Source organism: Phaseolus vulgaris, chromosome 7 (assembly GCF_051622355.1).
Source record: "Phaseolus vulgaris cultivar YP4 chromosome 7, ASM5162235v1, whole genome shotgun sequence".
NCBI lineage: Eukaryota > Viridiplantae > Streptophyta > Magnoliopsida > Fabales > Fabaceae > Phaseolus > Phaseolus vulgaris.
In genome coordinates this window covers 22,081,998-22,096,135 of record NC_143504.1, presented here as the reverse complement: position 1 = coordinate 22,096,135, position 14,138 = coordinate 22,081,998, and the positions used below count along the sequence as shown (strand labels likewise).

At 49.8% G+C, this 14,138-nt stretch overlaps 1 protein-coding gene across 1 annotated transcript; it reads left to right on the top strand.

Moving 5' to 3' along the window:
• The first annotated feature begins 267 nt into the window (after positions 1–267).
• LOC150025831 (uncharacterized) lies at positions 268–663 on the top strand. The gene has a single exon (XM_090304763.1). The coding sequence runs from the start codon at positions 268–270 to the stop codon at positions 661–663; it is 396 nt and encodes a 131-aa protein (XP_090160889.1).
• Positions 664–14,138: the final 13,475 nt, after the last annotated feature.

The following is a 14,138-nucleotide window of genomic DNA, read 5'->3' as shown; positions in this document are numbered from 1 at the left end:
TAGGATCCTTGCACCTATGCTAGGAAGAAACGTGCAAGCCTACGTTGATGACATGGTGGTGACCTCTCAGGAAAGAGGGCGACACACGACTGATTTGGAAGAGCTGTTCGCCACGATAGCTAAGTACCGCCTCAAGCTGAACCCAGAAAAATGTGTCTTTGGGTGGAGGCGGGAAAGTTTCTGGGATTCATGCTCACTGAGCGGGGAATAGAGGCGAACCCCGATAAGTGTGCGACAATCATCGCCATGCGGAGCCCAGCCTTAGTAATGGAAGTGCAGCAGTTGACAGGGCGCATAGCAGCCTTGTCAAGGTTCGTATCAACTGGTGGAGATAAGGGCCACCCATATTTCCAATGCCTGAAGAGGAACAACCGCTTTGTGTGGATAGCAGAATGTGAGGCAGCCTTTCTCGTGCTGAAGGAGTATATGGCGACGCCTCCTGTGTTGTGTAAGCCACGGGCAGGCGTACCCCTTCGTTTGTACTTTGAAGTAACGGAGTGGACCATCAACTCTGTGCTGGTTCAAGAGAAGGATCAGGTGCAGAAGCCTATATACTTCGTGAGCAAGGCCTTGCAGGGCCCGGAGACAAGGTATCAGTCTTTTGGGAAAAGCAGCCCTGGCAGTGGTATTCTCTGCCAGGAGGCTTCGCCACTATTTCCATAGTTTTACGGTGGTAGTGATGACGGATCTCCCCATCCAGAAGGTGTTGCAGAAGCCAGATGTCGCTGGAAAGATGGTTCGTTGGGCGGTGGAGCTGTCAAAGTTTGATATAGTGTACGAGCCCAGGGGATCCATCAAGGGGCAGATTTATGCAGATTTTGTTGTAGAGCTCTCACCAGGAGGCGCCCAACAGGAAGTGGAGCTTGATTCCCAATTGTTGTTACCAGTAGACGGATCCTCCAATCAGCAGGGAAGTGGTGCCAGAATAGTCTTGGAGGGGCCAATGGGTTGTTGATTGACCAAGCCCTACGGTTCGCCTTCAAGGCAAGCAACAACCAAGCAGAGTACGAGGCCTTGATCGCAGGAATGCTTTTGGCCAAGGAGATGGGAGCGCGAAGCCTCTTGGCGAAGAGTGACTCGTTGTTGGTTACAGGGCATGTGACAGGGGAATATCAAGCGAAAGACCTGCAGATGGCTGCGTATTTAAGGTACGTTCAAGTGCTAAAGGGGGCTTTCCCGGCGTTCGAGTTTGTGCACGTCCCGAGAGAGCAAAATGCCTGTGCTGACTTGCTCGCCAAGCTGGCCAGCTCAGCCAAGGGGGGAAGGCAGAGGACGGTCATCCAAGAAACCCTCAAGGCGCCACGAAAGTATGTAGCAGATAACAGAGTGGACGTCCTCCATGCACTTGAAGTTCTATTTTAGTTGAAAATGTAAAGTAGTCGCGCTTTCGCGCTAGTATAAACAGTTTGAACAGTTCAGGGGCACTCTTTTTCCCAGAAGAGGGTTTTAATGAGGCCACCCAATAAAAAAGAAGTTATCAGTATAAGAGTCGCAAAGTTTTAAAGTTAAAATCCTCCTCGCCCCAGGCGCGAGCATGGCAACCGGTTGAAAGTCCTCCTCACCCCAGGTGTGAGTGCAGGCAGCTAAGGTTCAAAAAGCCAGGGGTGCTAGTAAGCCCAAGAAGGGAAAGGAAGGATTTCGAGAAACGCCTTTACCCAAGTGGCATAGCATCAATATTGGCGCAGTAGAACTCTTAGTCAAAATCCTTCTCACCCCAGGAGTGAGAAGGTGGAAGTACGACCCGATGTGTTAAAGGTTGGTGACCTTGGGGCAAGCAAGAGGGGTCATCGAGAAACACTCTTCATCCCCAAAACGAGGCATCATCCTTGACCGATCGGCGTAAGAGTCCTCTACGCACTTAGCGCTGGAGCGACAAGCAATCTGGGGAGATATAAGGTAGAAGCAGAGGCGCGATGACTGATGAGTGGGTGGCTGTAGCATTCTGATCGGTTATCGATGGTTAAAGCGTTGTTTAAGAAGTTTTAGACAAGTTCTTACGCGATAGGCCTGAGCAAGCAGGGCCACGCCATAACAGTTATCAAGTGTTGTTAGTCGTGATAAAAGTCAGAAGTAGAGAATTCAAGGTACAACGAAGGTTCGTACCAAGTTCGAGCAGGTTAACAGTTAATCGTGCATGGCAAGAGATGAAAACTAAGAGATACACAGCAGAAAAAGCAGTAAGAGGAAAGTGGCATTTTATATATGCAATAAGAGTTTTTACATTCAGAGTTTATGTACAAGAAGGTAAAGACAAAACAACAATGATCAAGGGCGAACGATCCGGCCATCCATCACCTCGAATTCGATGGCGAACTGAGAGCAGTCAGCCTCTGGGAAGACGCACTTAACTTGCTCGAGGGCCAAGTCAAATCCCTCAGCAAAGGTATTAGCAGCCTCTTCCCAAAGCTTGGTCTTCTCAGCCTCGAGCTCAGCTTTGTCGGTCGCGAGCACGACCTTCTCAGTGACAAGGGTGGCGATGGTGGACTCGGCTTCCTTAAGCTTGGACCCTTGATCATTGGCACGGCTCTCGTTCGCTGCGAGAGTCTCCGCCAGATTTGCGATTTGTAGGCGCAGGAAGGCATTCTCGGCTTCAAGCTGGATGGCCCTACCTGTGGTCTCGACCAGCTCGGCGTCAAGAGCGACGACGGCGTCCCCCATCAACATCTCCGTCTTGATGGTTTCTTGGACTTGCAGGGCGCGCCCTCTCTTGGCTTCCTCCACCATGTCCCTTAGCATCTCATTGGTGCTCTGCAGGGCCTCGTAGTCGCTTTGTAGCGACTCCTTTTCGTTGATCAGCTCGCCCATCTTTCCCTCCAGTTTCTCGATGCGGCGATGCTGGGTGGAGAACTCCAGAGAGAGCACTAGTTCACGGGCCAGGTGAAGGTCCACCTTGCTCCCGCTCCATTTGACCAGCTCGCGGTTCTAGAGTAGTTGCCTGGTCAGCTGGATGACCCTGGTGAACCCCTTGGTGCTGGAACCCGAGGCTCGGTGGGAACTCTCACCACCACCCTCAGTCGTTGCGGCAGAGGCTTGAGGACGTGGTGAGCTCGAGGGGTGAGAGGTTCCCTCTGAGCGAGCGGCCCCGCTCCCAACAGTTTGAGATGGCAGGGAGAGAGGTTGGCTGGCTGGGGGCGGGGAAGGAAGTGATGCAGGAGAAGGAAGAGGGGCCGGAGAAGGAGGGCGTGGAGGCGAAACCTGTGTTGTGGGGATTGGAGAAGCATCTCCCTCATCGCCCTCGGCTCCCCTTCTTCTACGCTGAACAAAAGGAGACCTCGAACTCTCCTCCTCGATGGATATGACGGTGGTGGGAGCCTTCACCAACCGTTTCCTTTTCTTATCACCCCTGGTCTCGGGGCCTTCAGCTGGCGCGACCGAGATGGGGGAGGCAGAGATAGGCTCGGAGGTTGCCTCAGTCCCTGTGTGCGACCCGACAGCTCGTCGGCTCTTGGCTAGCACGATCAGCTTCTGTCGTCGTTCTTTGTTAGAAGTCATATCTGCACCAGTTAAAGATTGCAAAGGGTTAGTACACAAAGAGCCAAAGAAAGCAAACAAGGTTCAAAAGAGTGAATTAAACTAATCAGCTCGGTGGTAGCATGCAGAAAAGGGGCTAACATGTGCAAGTATGACAAGTCGAAGAGAAGGAAGAGGGTGCAAACCAATGTATTTTTTGAGCATCTCCGCGTCGAACTCGTGCTTGATGAGGGTGGAGGAGCCGAACTTGGCGCCCAAGCTCGAGAGTAAGCTGCACAGTTCGCGCTCGTAGGGTGCCATAGCCTCCAAGCCTCGGGGTTTTTTGAACTCTACCTTGGGAACCCAGTAGAGTGGGAAGCCCTCAAATAGAGTCGGGCTATGCTCGTTGGAGGTGATCATGTAGAACCTACCCTTCCAATCCTTGAAGGATTGCTGGTATCGGCCCAAGATCACTCTCCCGGTCACGCCGTTCAGGCTCACCCATGACCTATCGCCTGGGTTCTTGGCTTCAAAGAAATGGGGGAAGACGTCGGTTGAAGGAGGGTGTCCAAAGTGATTGCAGAGAATCTCAAACGCTCGGATGAAGGCCCAAGCGTTTGGATGGAGTTTGCAGGGAGCCACGTTCAGCTCGGTGAATAGATCCTTCTCAAAGAAGGTGAAGGGGAGGCGGAGCCGCAATCTCTTGAAGATGGTGGAGTAGATGAAGGTGAAGGGCACTTCGTTGTTGGCCCTATCATCCACGCATATTGGCATGCCTCGAGGGGGGATGCACACGTTCAAGTGTGAGTAATCCTCCCTGTCAAGGGCGTAGGTGGATTTGTCGGTGTCGCTGCTCAGTAGGTTGGTGAGATGGTCGTTGGGGAGTTGTGTAGACGTCTCGGCGAGCAGGTGGAGGGGAGCCCACTGGTACACCCACGCATAGTTATGCTGAGGAGGCGCCGCTTGGGGGTGCACACTCGTTGAGGGGGGCGCACTCGTCAAGGGCGGTGGTGGTGCACTTGCGGAAGGCTGTGCACCGAAGGAGGAAGCGAGACGCGCGGTGGTTTTTGTGCGAGCCATCGCTCAGTAACTACAATGGAGGAAGAAAAGAAGGAGTGAGGGACCAATGAAAACATGGTTCAGCAATAACAAGAGGAAGGTGAGGAGAACAAAAATGCTATGGTTTGAAAGGTGTGGAGAAGCGAAAGTGACGAAGAAGAAGAAGTAAAAATACAGAAAAACCAAAAGAAACCCTGGTACAGTGCAGGGAAAGGGAAAAAAAAAAGCCCACGACGCATGCACAATGCAGTTATTGGATGATGCAATCGGTAGAAAGTATTCAAATATGCCATAGATAAAGAAAAGGGGTACCTTTTGATGATCGCAAGTGGTTTATGGAAGCTTGAAGTTGGGGAAGACGAATCGCAGAGAGGGAGTTCGAGAGTTTCAGAGAAGAGTGCTGGAGAAGGTGATGGAACAGTGAAGGCACGTATGTTTTTGAATATGAGAAAGCGCAAATGACGTTTCATGCTAGTCGTTGATGCGTACACATGTCGCAAGATTGAGGAGGGAAGGCGTAACACCACTTAAAACACAGCACGTGATGTGGCACGTGACGTGGCATCACTTGCCACGTGGCTACTGAGGACGATCACTTAGCCTCTTCACTGAAAACAAGTTTACAGCTCGAGGCTGGGGGACTTGTGATCCGATCGGTCATCGGTAGTCGGTGACGTCAGCAAAGGATAGCCACATGGACCGTTCTTAGTGGAACACTTGGGCCAGGGAAGCAGATGAGTCATTGAGAAAGTCACCCAGGGGGGTGATCGATCGTCAGGGGATGGCGGTCAGAGAGGATGCGCGATCAGCGCCTAGATAAGCGCCTGGAAGAAGAGGGTGTGGCGCTATGGTGCACCGATCGGTCATCCGGTGTGAGCGATGGTCATCGGGTTTTTGTGTTGCACACAGTTAAGCTGGAAACGAAGGACGTTTCCCAGCGAGAGCGTTGCATATGAGCCTTGTGTGGCAGAATATCAGAGAAAGGAAAAGTTAAGTGTTTAGTAGTGTCGTGCGCGAGAGTGGCCTAAGAGAGCTAGTAAGCCAGTCGGTTATTGGTGCTCTCTTAACCCATAACGTGCATGGTGCAAAGCAGAGGTGGTCGTTCACACGGTAGGTGATGCCTAGTACGTGCGCTTAGCCAAGCCACACTTGGTATTCACCCCGAGGTTGCACGAGACACCTAGTGAAAGAAACATGCTAAGTTACTTCATACACGGATAACTTAGGCGCGCAACAAAGTATATAAAGGCATTCCGCGCTCATGCAGGGGGAGGTAAGATTCATTCTTGCAAGTTACTAGTTTGCACACACAGAGAGAAAGAATCACAGAGTGCACACGAGTCTCGTTGAGATTCTTAGTTCTTAGTTCTTTGGTGGTTTTGAGAGGCTGACTTGAGCGTCAAAGTGCAATCGGCCGCTAGAGGCGCCGTTTGGTGTGTTTTGCAGGTTTGCTTGGAGTTCTTGTGGAGTGCTTGGAGCGTTCTTGCGGAAGACAGAGTTTGGCGTGGCGAATCCTTCGACGTTCGAATCCCCTGCAAGATCAAGAAGCAAATCTGAAATCAATACAAGCAAAAATCCTATCTCGCACTCTTTGATCAATCACAAACTCTAAGCAATCTCAACTCTTTGAAAAACTCAAAAACTTGTATTCAAAAGATTGTTACTCAAATCTGTTTTTCTGAATTTATTCAAAGATATTATTTGTTATCAAATCTTAACAAACTTATTCATTGCATTTAATGATTGGTCAAAGCATTTAAAGACTGGAGCGTAAACAGTTAAAGCATTTAAAGCTCAATCAAAGCTAAAACAGTTTTTCTGTTGTGGTACCAAAAAAACAATCGGTTGTTTCCTCGAATCAATCGGTTGTTTTGGTTTTAACAACTCAACCATTTGAACAACAATTTTCAATCTTTTCTCAAAACATCTAAGTATAAAACAATCGGTTGTTTCGACAAAACACTCGGTTGTTTTTCACTTAGTTTGAAAAACACTTTTTCTTTTAAAAGATTGAGAATGCCTATGCTTTGGATTCAATCTAGAGTGGATTACAAAACTCAAACTACCCCAGATCCTAACTAAGACAGCTCAGCAACAACAAGCACAGCCAAGCCTTCAACATCCTTCAAAGGGTTTGGATTCTTCAAAGCTTGAACACCACTTAGTTCAACACTCCAGGTCAGTGCGTCCAAGGGAAGGCCAGAGAGGCATCGGTCTTTGACTCAGGAGACAGCGAGAGTTCCTAGCGTAAGTGTTTATCCGGCCTCGCCCTCAGAAGGGGGACTTCATGTAGGTGTGTGCCCTGGAAGAAGGAGACACGTGGATGACTCCCTACAGACGCTACCTCACAGATGGGATCCTCCCAGCGGAGCCAGAAGAGGGCAAGAAGGTGAAAAGAAATGTCGTAAGGTATACCCTGGTGGACGGGACGTTGTTCAGGCATGGGTTTACACACCAAATCTTGACGTGCGTAAGTGGAGATGAATGCACTAGGATAATGGCTGAACTCCATGAAGGAATTTGTGGAAGCCACGTGGGGGGAGATCGTTAGCATCCAAGGTGGTACGTGCAGGCTTTTATTGGCCAACTGTGAGGCAAGATTGTGTAGGGCACGCCCAGCGATGCAAGCAGTGCCAAATGCACACTGACTGGCACAAGGTGCCCCAAGAAGAGCTGAGGTCAATTTATAGCTCGTGGCCTTTCTACACATGGGGAATTGAAATTCTGGGGCCTTTCCCACTGGCGATAAGGCAGATGAAGTACTTGATAGTAGCCATCGAGTACTTCACAAAGTGGATAGAAGCAGAACTAGTGGCACAGATTACTGCGCATAAGGTACAACACTTTGTTTGGAAGAACATTGTGTGTCGGTTTGGGGTGCCGAGGCGTCTGGTCTCGGATAACGGTACTCAGTTCGCGAGCCAGCAACTGAGGAAGTTATGTGCAGAGTTAGGCATCAAACAGGTGTTCGTACCAGTCGAGCACCCCCAGACGAACGGACAGGTGGACTCCACAAATAGAATCTTATTGAGAGGATTGAAGAGGAGGCTTGAGAAAGCCAAGGGAGTCTGGGCAGAGGAAGTACCAAGGATAGTGTGGTCTTATCACACCACACTTTAGACCTCCACCATGGAGACGCCTTTCAGCCTCATGTACGGATCGGATGCGATGATCCCAGTGGAGATTCACGAGAGCTCACCACGTTTCCAGAACTTTGTGGCAGAAGAGTCCAACAAGGAAAGGAGGGTGAATTTGGACTTGTTGGACGAGGCCAGGGAGGAGGCGAGGATAAAGGCTGAGGCAGTGAAGAGAAGGGTGGAGCGCCAGTACAGCTCCAAAGTGAGGCCTCGCCAGTTCCAGGTGGTGGATCTCGTCATGCGCAAGGCTCATCCATATGAGTTGGAGAACAAGTTGTCGCCCAAATGGACCGGGCCCTTTAGAGTGACCGAGGCTAAAGGGAACGGGTCTTACAGTCTCGAAACTCTGGAGGGAGGCCCCATTCCACGAACCTGGAACGCAGCCAATTTAAAGTTTTACTTTAGTTAAAGAACATTATGTAGTACACAGTTTTAAAGGGGACACTCTTTTTCCCTTTTGAGGGTTTTTTAATGAGGTCACCCAAGTAAAAGAATGAGTTCAAGTATACATTGTCTCAATTTCCTTTTTTCGCAATGTAAAGGAAAGATTAAAAAACAAAGGCGCGGTTCATCAAGAGCGAACCTGCCACCATGGTGTGTAGACACCTCAGCAGGAGGGACGCGGATGTCTCCTCTGGGCGTGGACACCAAGTGCGTGTATCGACTTGGACGTGCAGACACCCCAAAGGGAGTGGCGGGAGCGCACTCTTTGGGCCTGGACGTCAAGATTGAAAGGTACGCATAGCATAGTTAAAATCCGGGTGTTTAGTCCCGGGCAGGGGTTAACAGATTCCTTCGGAATGCCCCCTCCTCAGGTGAGAACGGCTAACCCCGGTGTCGGATGTTTAGACACCTTGCAAGGAAGTGACGAGGGGCGCCTCCTTCGAGTGTGGGCATCCAGCAGTGAGGAAGTTTGGAGCAGTGGAGAGCCAGGTGACTTGGTGCAGATACACGCCATGTAGGAGAAGCGCCATCCTTCGGGAAACCTTCTCCTTGGGCGTAATCACCAAAGTCTCTGGTCATCTTGGTGTTTAGACACACCGGGGACGATACGGCACTGCTTTAGCATGCCTCTCCTCAGGCGTGGGCACCAAGAACACTAATCGCCTTGGTGTTTTTAGACACCCTGAGGACGAAACGGTGCTGCCCCCGGGCAGGCCTCTCCTCAAGCATGGGCACCAAGCGCGCAGAGATAAGGGCCAGTTGCCTTGGTGTTTAGACACCCCGTGGAGGATACGGTGCTGCTTCGAGCAAGCCTCTCCTCAGGCGTGGGCACCAATGCGCAACTTTGTCCCAAGTGTCTAGACACACTAAGGACGAAATGACCTTGCTTTCAGCAGGTCTCTCCTTGAGTGTGGGCACCCAGTGCAGGTAAGAAGGCTTCGGCCCAGATAAGTCCTCCTTTGCCTTCGAGCGATGATGAGGCCAGAAGAGTTAAGCCCTCCTACGCGCTCGAGCGATGTCGAGGCCGTAAAAGAGATGCACCCTCCCTCATCTTTAAGCGACGACGAGGCCGATAACACCTTCCGAAGCGGACGCCTCAGGGTCACGAGGGATAAGTAAAGATCAAGTTAAAAGTTGGTCACGAGTTAAAGAAGCATAAGAAGTTGCAAAGCAAGAGAAAGAAAGTAAAGTCAGTGGTCGATGCAAAGAGAAAGTAAATACGTGTTGACCAAGTAGAAAGGGAAACAAACAAGAATACGAAGTAGTTATATTCAATGAAGTAGCAGATACAAGATGATTGTTCATAAGATTACAAGGATGGAAAGGAGGCTAATCCTCAGGGATCTCTAGGGGAACAACTTTGCCGTCAACTATGTGGTTGAGAGGGTCGCAACAGGAAGTGTCGATCCTTGGGTTTGCACAGGCCGCCTGAGCTAGAGCTTCTGCAAACCCATCGGCAAAGGCGTTCGCAGCATCGTTGGTTAGCTCCTTCTGCATCTCCTTGGAGCGCTCGGCTTGGGAGGCCAGCTCTTTGTCTTTAGCTGCTAGAGCTTCGTCCTTTTCTGTTTTCAGCCGGTCGAAGGCTTCGGCTTTAGCATTGAGAGTCGCTTCCACTTCGCCCAATTTTACTTCTCGATCAACACATTGGTCTTCGAGTTTCTTCTATTGGGCCTTGGAAGTTTCGACGACGTCTTTAAGATCCGCAATCTGCACACGAAGAGGCACGACCTGCCCCAGAAGTTCGGCATGAGCCTGTCCAACTTCGTGCAGTCTCTTGCTGACGGGGTCTTTCGCCTTCTGAGCCTCCTTCAAAGAGTCCTTGTAGGTTTGCTCTTGGCGGAGCCAGTGACGCTCCAGAGTTTGCTTTTCTTCCTTCAGCGAAGCCACCTCTTTTTCAAGAGCCTAGAGGGTTGAGAGCTCGCTGGCCTTGGCCCTAGCCTGGTCACGCCAAGAGGTGGCGCAAGCAAGGAAGGCCCCAAGATAGTAGGCCATGCTCTCCTTCATGGCCCCTTCAGATGGACCCCCTAGTGACGCCCTGTGCAAGTAGCCCTTCAGTAATTCTTAAACCGGTTGGGGAAGTTCTGGGCCCGGCGCAGGGGTAGGCATGGACTCAGATTCAACCCCACCCCCAAGGCTAGTTGATGGGGCGGTGAGGTAGCTTTTGGAGGGTGCTCCCTTAGGGACTCGGCATCATGACTGGAGGAGGAAGGGGAGGCGACAACCTTGTTGGTCCTCCTCCTTTTGAAGACCTGCCCGTCTTCAGTATCCTCATCATCTTCAGAAGGAACCACCACCACCCCCTTTCCTTTGTCTAAGGGGGCTGGTGTGGTGGCAGTTCCAGCCATGGTAAGGGGCATGGCTTCAATAGGGGGTGGAGAGTTAGGGTTGGCAGCAGCATGTGGTGAAGAAGGGGGTTGGTTAGGTGTTGTGGTAGGGAGAGTCTGAGGGCGGGATGTTGGAGAGGTTGGATGAATGGGCCCAGCCTCAGCTCCCTTGGAGGTAGCTTTGCCCTGGGCTGTCAAAGCTTTGGCAAGCCTCAACCTCTATTTCATGTCCATTTTCGAATCTGCACCAAGGAAGCAAAAACAATAGAGGTTAGGCACAGGCTAGGTCGAAGCATGAAAGTACAATCAGACATACTGAGAAGATCCAAAGTACACAGCAATACATGTATGAACGAAGGTAAAAGCCAGCAGAAGCAGAAATTAAAGAAGATAAGGGGGGAATAGTTCCCATACTAATGTATTGGGTGAGGGCTTCAGGGTCAAACTCTCATGCTATCAACCCCGCGGTATATAAGATCCCCACGCTGGGCAAGATCAGACACACCTCTCAATCTGTTGAGGGCTGTTCGTCCAAGGTCTTAAGGCTTGGTCAACTTCACGTCCTTCACCCAGTATAAAGGGAAGCCATCCAGCGCGGTGGGGTCGTGTTCAGTGCAATACACCCTGAAGAATTTTCCCCTCCATCCCTTGTAAGATTGTTGGAACAGAGATAGGAGGATCCTCCCGGCGATGCCAATGAAGCTCACCCAGAGGCTCTTCCCCTGTTTCTCGAACTCAAAGAAATGGAGGAAGATATCCACGAAGGGGGGTTGGCCGAAGTACCCGCATAGGATCCTGAACGCCTTGACAAATGCCCAGCTATTGGGGTGTAGCTGGGCAGGGGCGACGTTGATCTCTGTTAGGAGTTCCCTCTCGAACCCAGAGAAGGGCAAACACATTCCTATGTGCTTGAACACCATTTGATAGAAAAAGAAAAAGGGCACGCCGTCGTTTGACCTATCGTCCACGTAGACAAGTTCACTGGGGTACAGGGGCGAACGGATATGTCCGGGTCATGCCTCCTAGCAAAAGCGCTGAATTGATAAACACTTGGGTCGCCTACATGGTCCTTCCAATCTTTTAGGGAGGTTAGGCTTGAGCACTCATCGAGCAACTCATCGGGGGCCCAAGGATATAGGGCTTTGTAGTTGACCCTGGGAGGTGGAGGGTTGGTAGTCGTTTTACTACGCGCCATGAAGAAAACTGAAGAATGAAGAAGAGTAAACGTTCAGCAAATGAGGGTCAAGATGAGGAAAAGGAAGAAACCCCAGAAAAACCCTACCCACGCGAGAAGTTCAGAAAATGGGGGAACGAAGAAATGAGAAGGAAAAGCGCGAGTACGAGAAAAATAAACAGACCCAGGCAATTATATCAGTACAAAAGTTGAGAAAAAGAGTCATCGAGGAAGAAAAACCATACCTTTGAGTGATCAGATTGATGAAGGTTAGGGTGCGAAGAGAGAATGCAGAGAAAGTTTCGAAGAAGAAGGTGAATAGTATAAAGGAATGGGAAAAGTGATGAAACAGTAACTGAAGCGCGCGATTTTTGAAAGACTTAACGTAAACTTGAGGAGCGCAAGAGACGTTAAGTGGTGGCCGTGCGATTAAAGCGTGACTTAAAGTGTCACGTCACCAGCGCAGAGAGTGTCACGTCATCAGACGCCACGTGGACGGTAGGGCGAGGCCTTAGTCTTTTCGCTGAAAACAGTTATCAGCTCAAGACTGGGGGGCTTGTGTATCGACCCGTCCTCGGGCATTGACCAAAGTCAAAGTCAAAACATATGGTGGGACCCACCAAAGGGGGCTCCAAGGAGGAGAGTCAGCGTTGACCGCTTTGGACGTCGCCAGGTGTGGGCGTCGACAGGTGTGGGCGTCGCCAGGTGTAGGCATCGACAGATTTAAACGTCTCCCACCTCAAAGGCGACTCGTTGGCCTAAGAGCGCGTTTTGGCCCTGATGGTGCCACCCCCCGATACCCACGGGTAGGGAAGACCGTGGAGGGGGCGGCACAGTGAGAGGCCACGTGATATGATTCCACTAGCAAAGTAGAGATGATTCTTTGACATTCTATGGAATCAACTTGAGTTGGAGATAGCTTAGGCACTTTTAATAGAATTGGATCAATGTTCTATGTTTCAAGAACTCACCAAAACTTGCACCAAACACCAAACTCATATGGAAGATCCATTTATTGCCAATTGAACCGATTAAATTGTGTATAAAAGCAAAAGGACCGAAAAGAAAGCTATAATACTGAAATTGAACCGAACAAAACAATAAGAAATGAAGAAGAATCAAATAGAAACAGCCAAGGAGAAGATGAACCGAAGCATATTAAAAAACAAGCTAAAATACCGAATGAAAATGCTAGAAAAGGAAACTAAGACATGTTTTAGCTTCATATGAACATGGAGATGAAAGAAAGAAGAACTTATGGAGATGAAGGACTTGGTTTGGTGATCACGCCACTTGGATGGTGAAGGCTCCAAGATAAGTGAGCTAGTGCCGCCACTTGAGAGAACCAAATGCACTCAAGATAAGACAAGGTGAAGGAGAAGACAAAGTTCTCACAATTCTCTCTCAAATTGAGTAGAGTTTCTCTATTACCAATTTCAATTCTAAATTTTACAAGAGCCCACACCTCTATTTATAGTGTGAGGGTGCTGGAAAATAGGTGGGAAAATTCAAATAAAACTCATTTGAAATTCCCACAAAAAACAAGTCAGATGGGAGGTGTGACCTTTTTCTACTATGACACCTCCTAAAAACTACACTTACACCTACTCTCCTAAGTCACATGGACAATGTGACTTTATTTTACATAGTCAAACTCCTTTATTTAATATCCACACCTCCTACAAGAGTAAATCAAAAGATGCTCTTTTATTTAATGCTTGGCCTTGCCCCTCATGGGATGGTCTTGGGCTTTTTGGGCTTTGGCCTTCTTGGGCTTGGGCTTTGGGCTTGGGCCACATCTTTATTTTATGTCTTCTTTTAATTTTGAGAAGACTAGAAGGAAGAACTTCAAATGTGAAGGCGAATTTCCTCTTCCTTTATGAATAAAAGCCTCCTTTAATTGATTCTCATCACCACGGTACGGGCGAGGAGGCCTCGGGCCCCGGTACCTCAGAGCAGTAATAAAGAGAAGAGAGAGGTGGCTTCAAGGCCATATTCCCAGTACTAGTAGGGAGTAACCTGACTCATGAAGTATCCACGCCACCTCTGCAGAATCCCTAGGATAGATACGACCCGGGAGAGGGCCACGCCCAGGGGTAATCCATGTGCATGGTATGAGAGGAAGGCTGATACACTCCCAAGGCGAGTGACTAGAGGCTGGGGCGCATGAGTTGGCACCCAGGTAGTCACCCCTTGCACTGGATGCACTTCGAGGAAGGAAGACTTACACGCTGCGATTTCCCTAAGTTGGGTACAACGTCGTAAGGCCTTCCACGTGGAGTTACGCTTAAGTCAGAAAGGCCACGTGGCAGTAAGCACTGAAACCCAAGGTATATAAGCTTTTCTGAAAGCTTAGTGAGGTACGTTTTTACACAAGCTCTAATCATTTGCATGCTTACACACTGTACGCACGAGTGATTTGAGCACCAGAGAGAAGTTAGTTACGATATAGTTACGCGCCTTCAGAACATTGCAGTTACGGTGTTCCGATACGGAGGTGCTTGGTGTTTTCTGCTTGCTGACTTGATCGTCGGAGTGCAAACGACCGTG

What these genes read in the sequence shown, in the direction of transcription:
- LOC150025831 (XM_090304763.1), top strand. Translation starts at nt 268, where the DNA reads ATGGAAGTGCAGCAGTTGACAGGGCGCATAGCAGCCTTGTCAAGGTTC.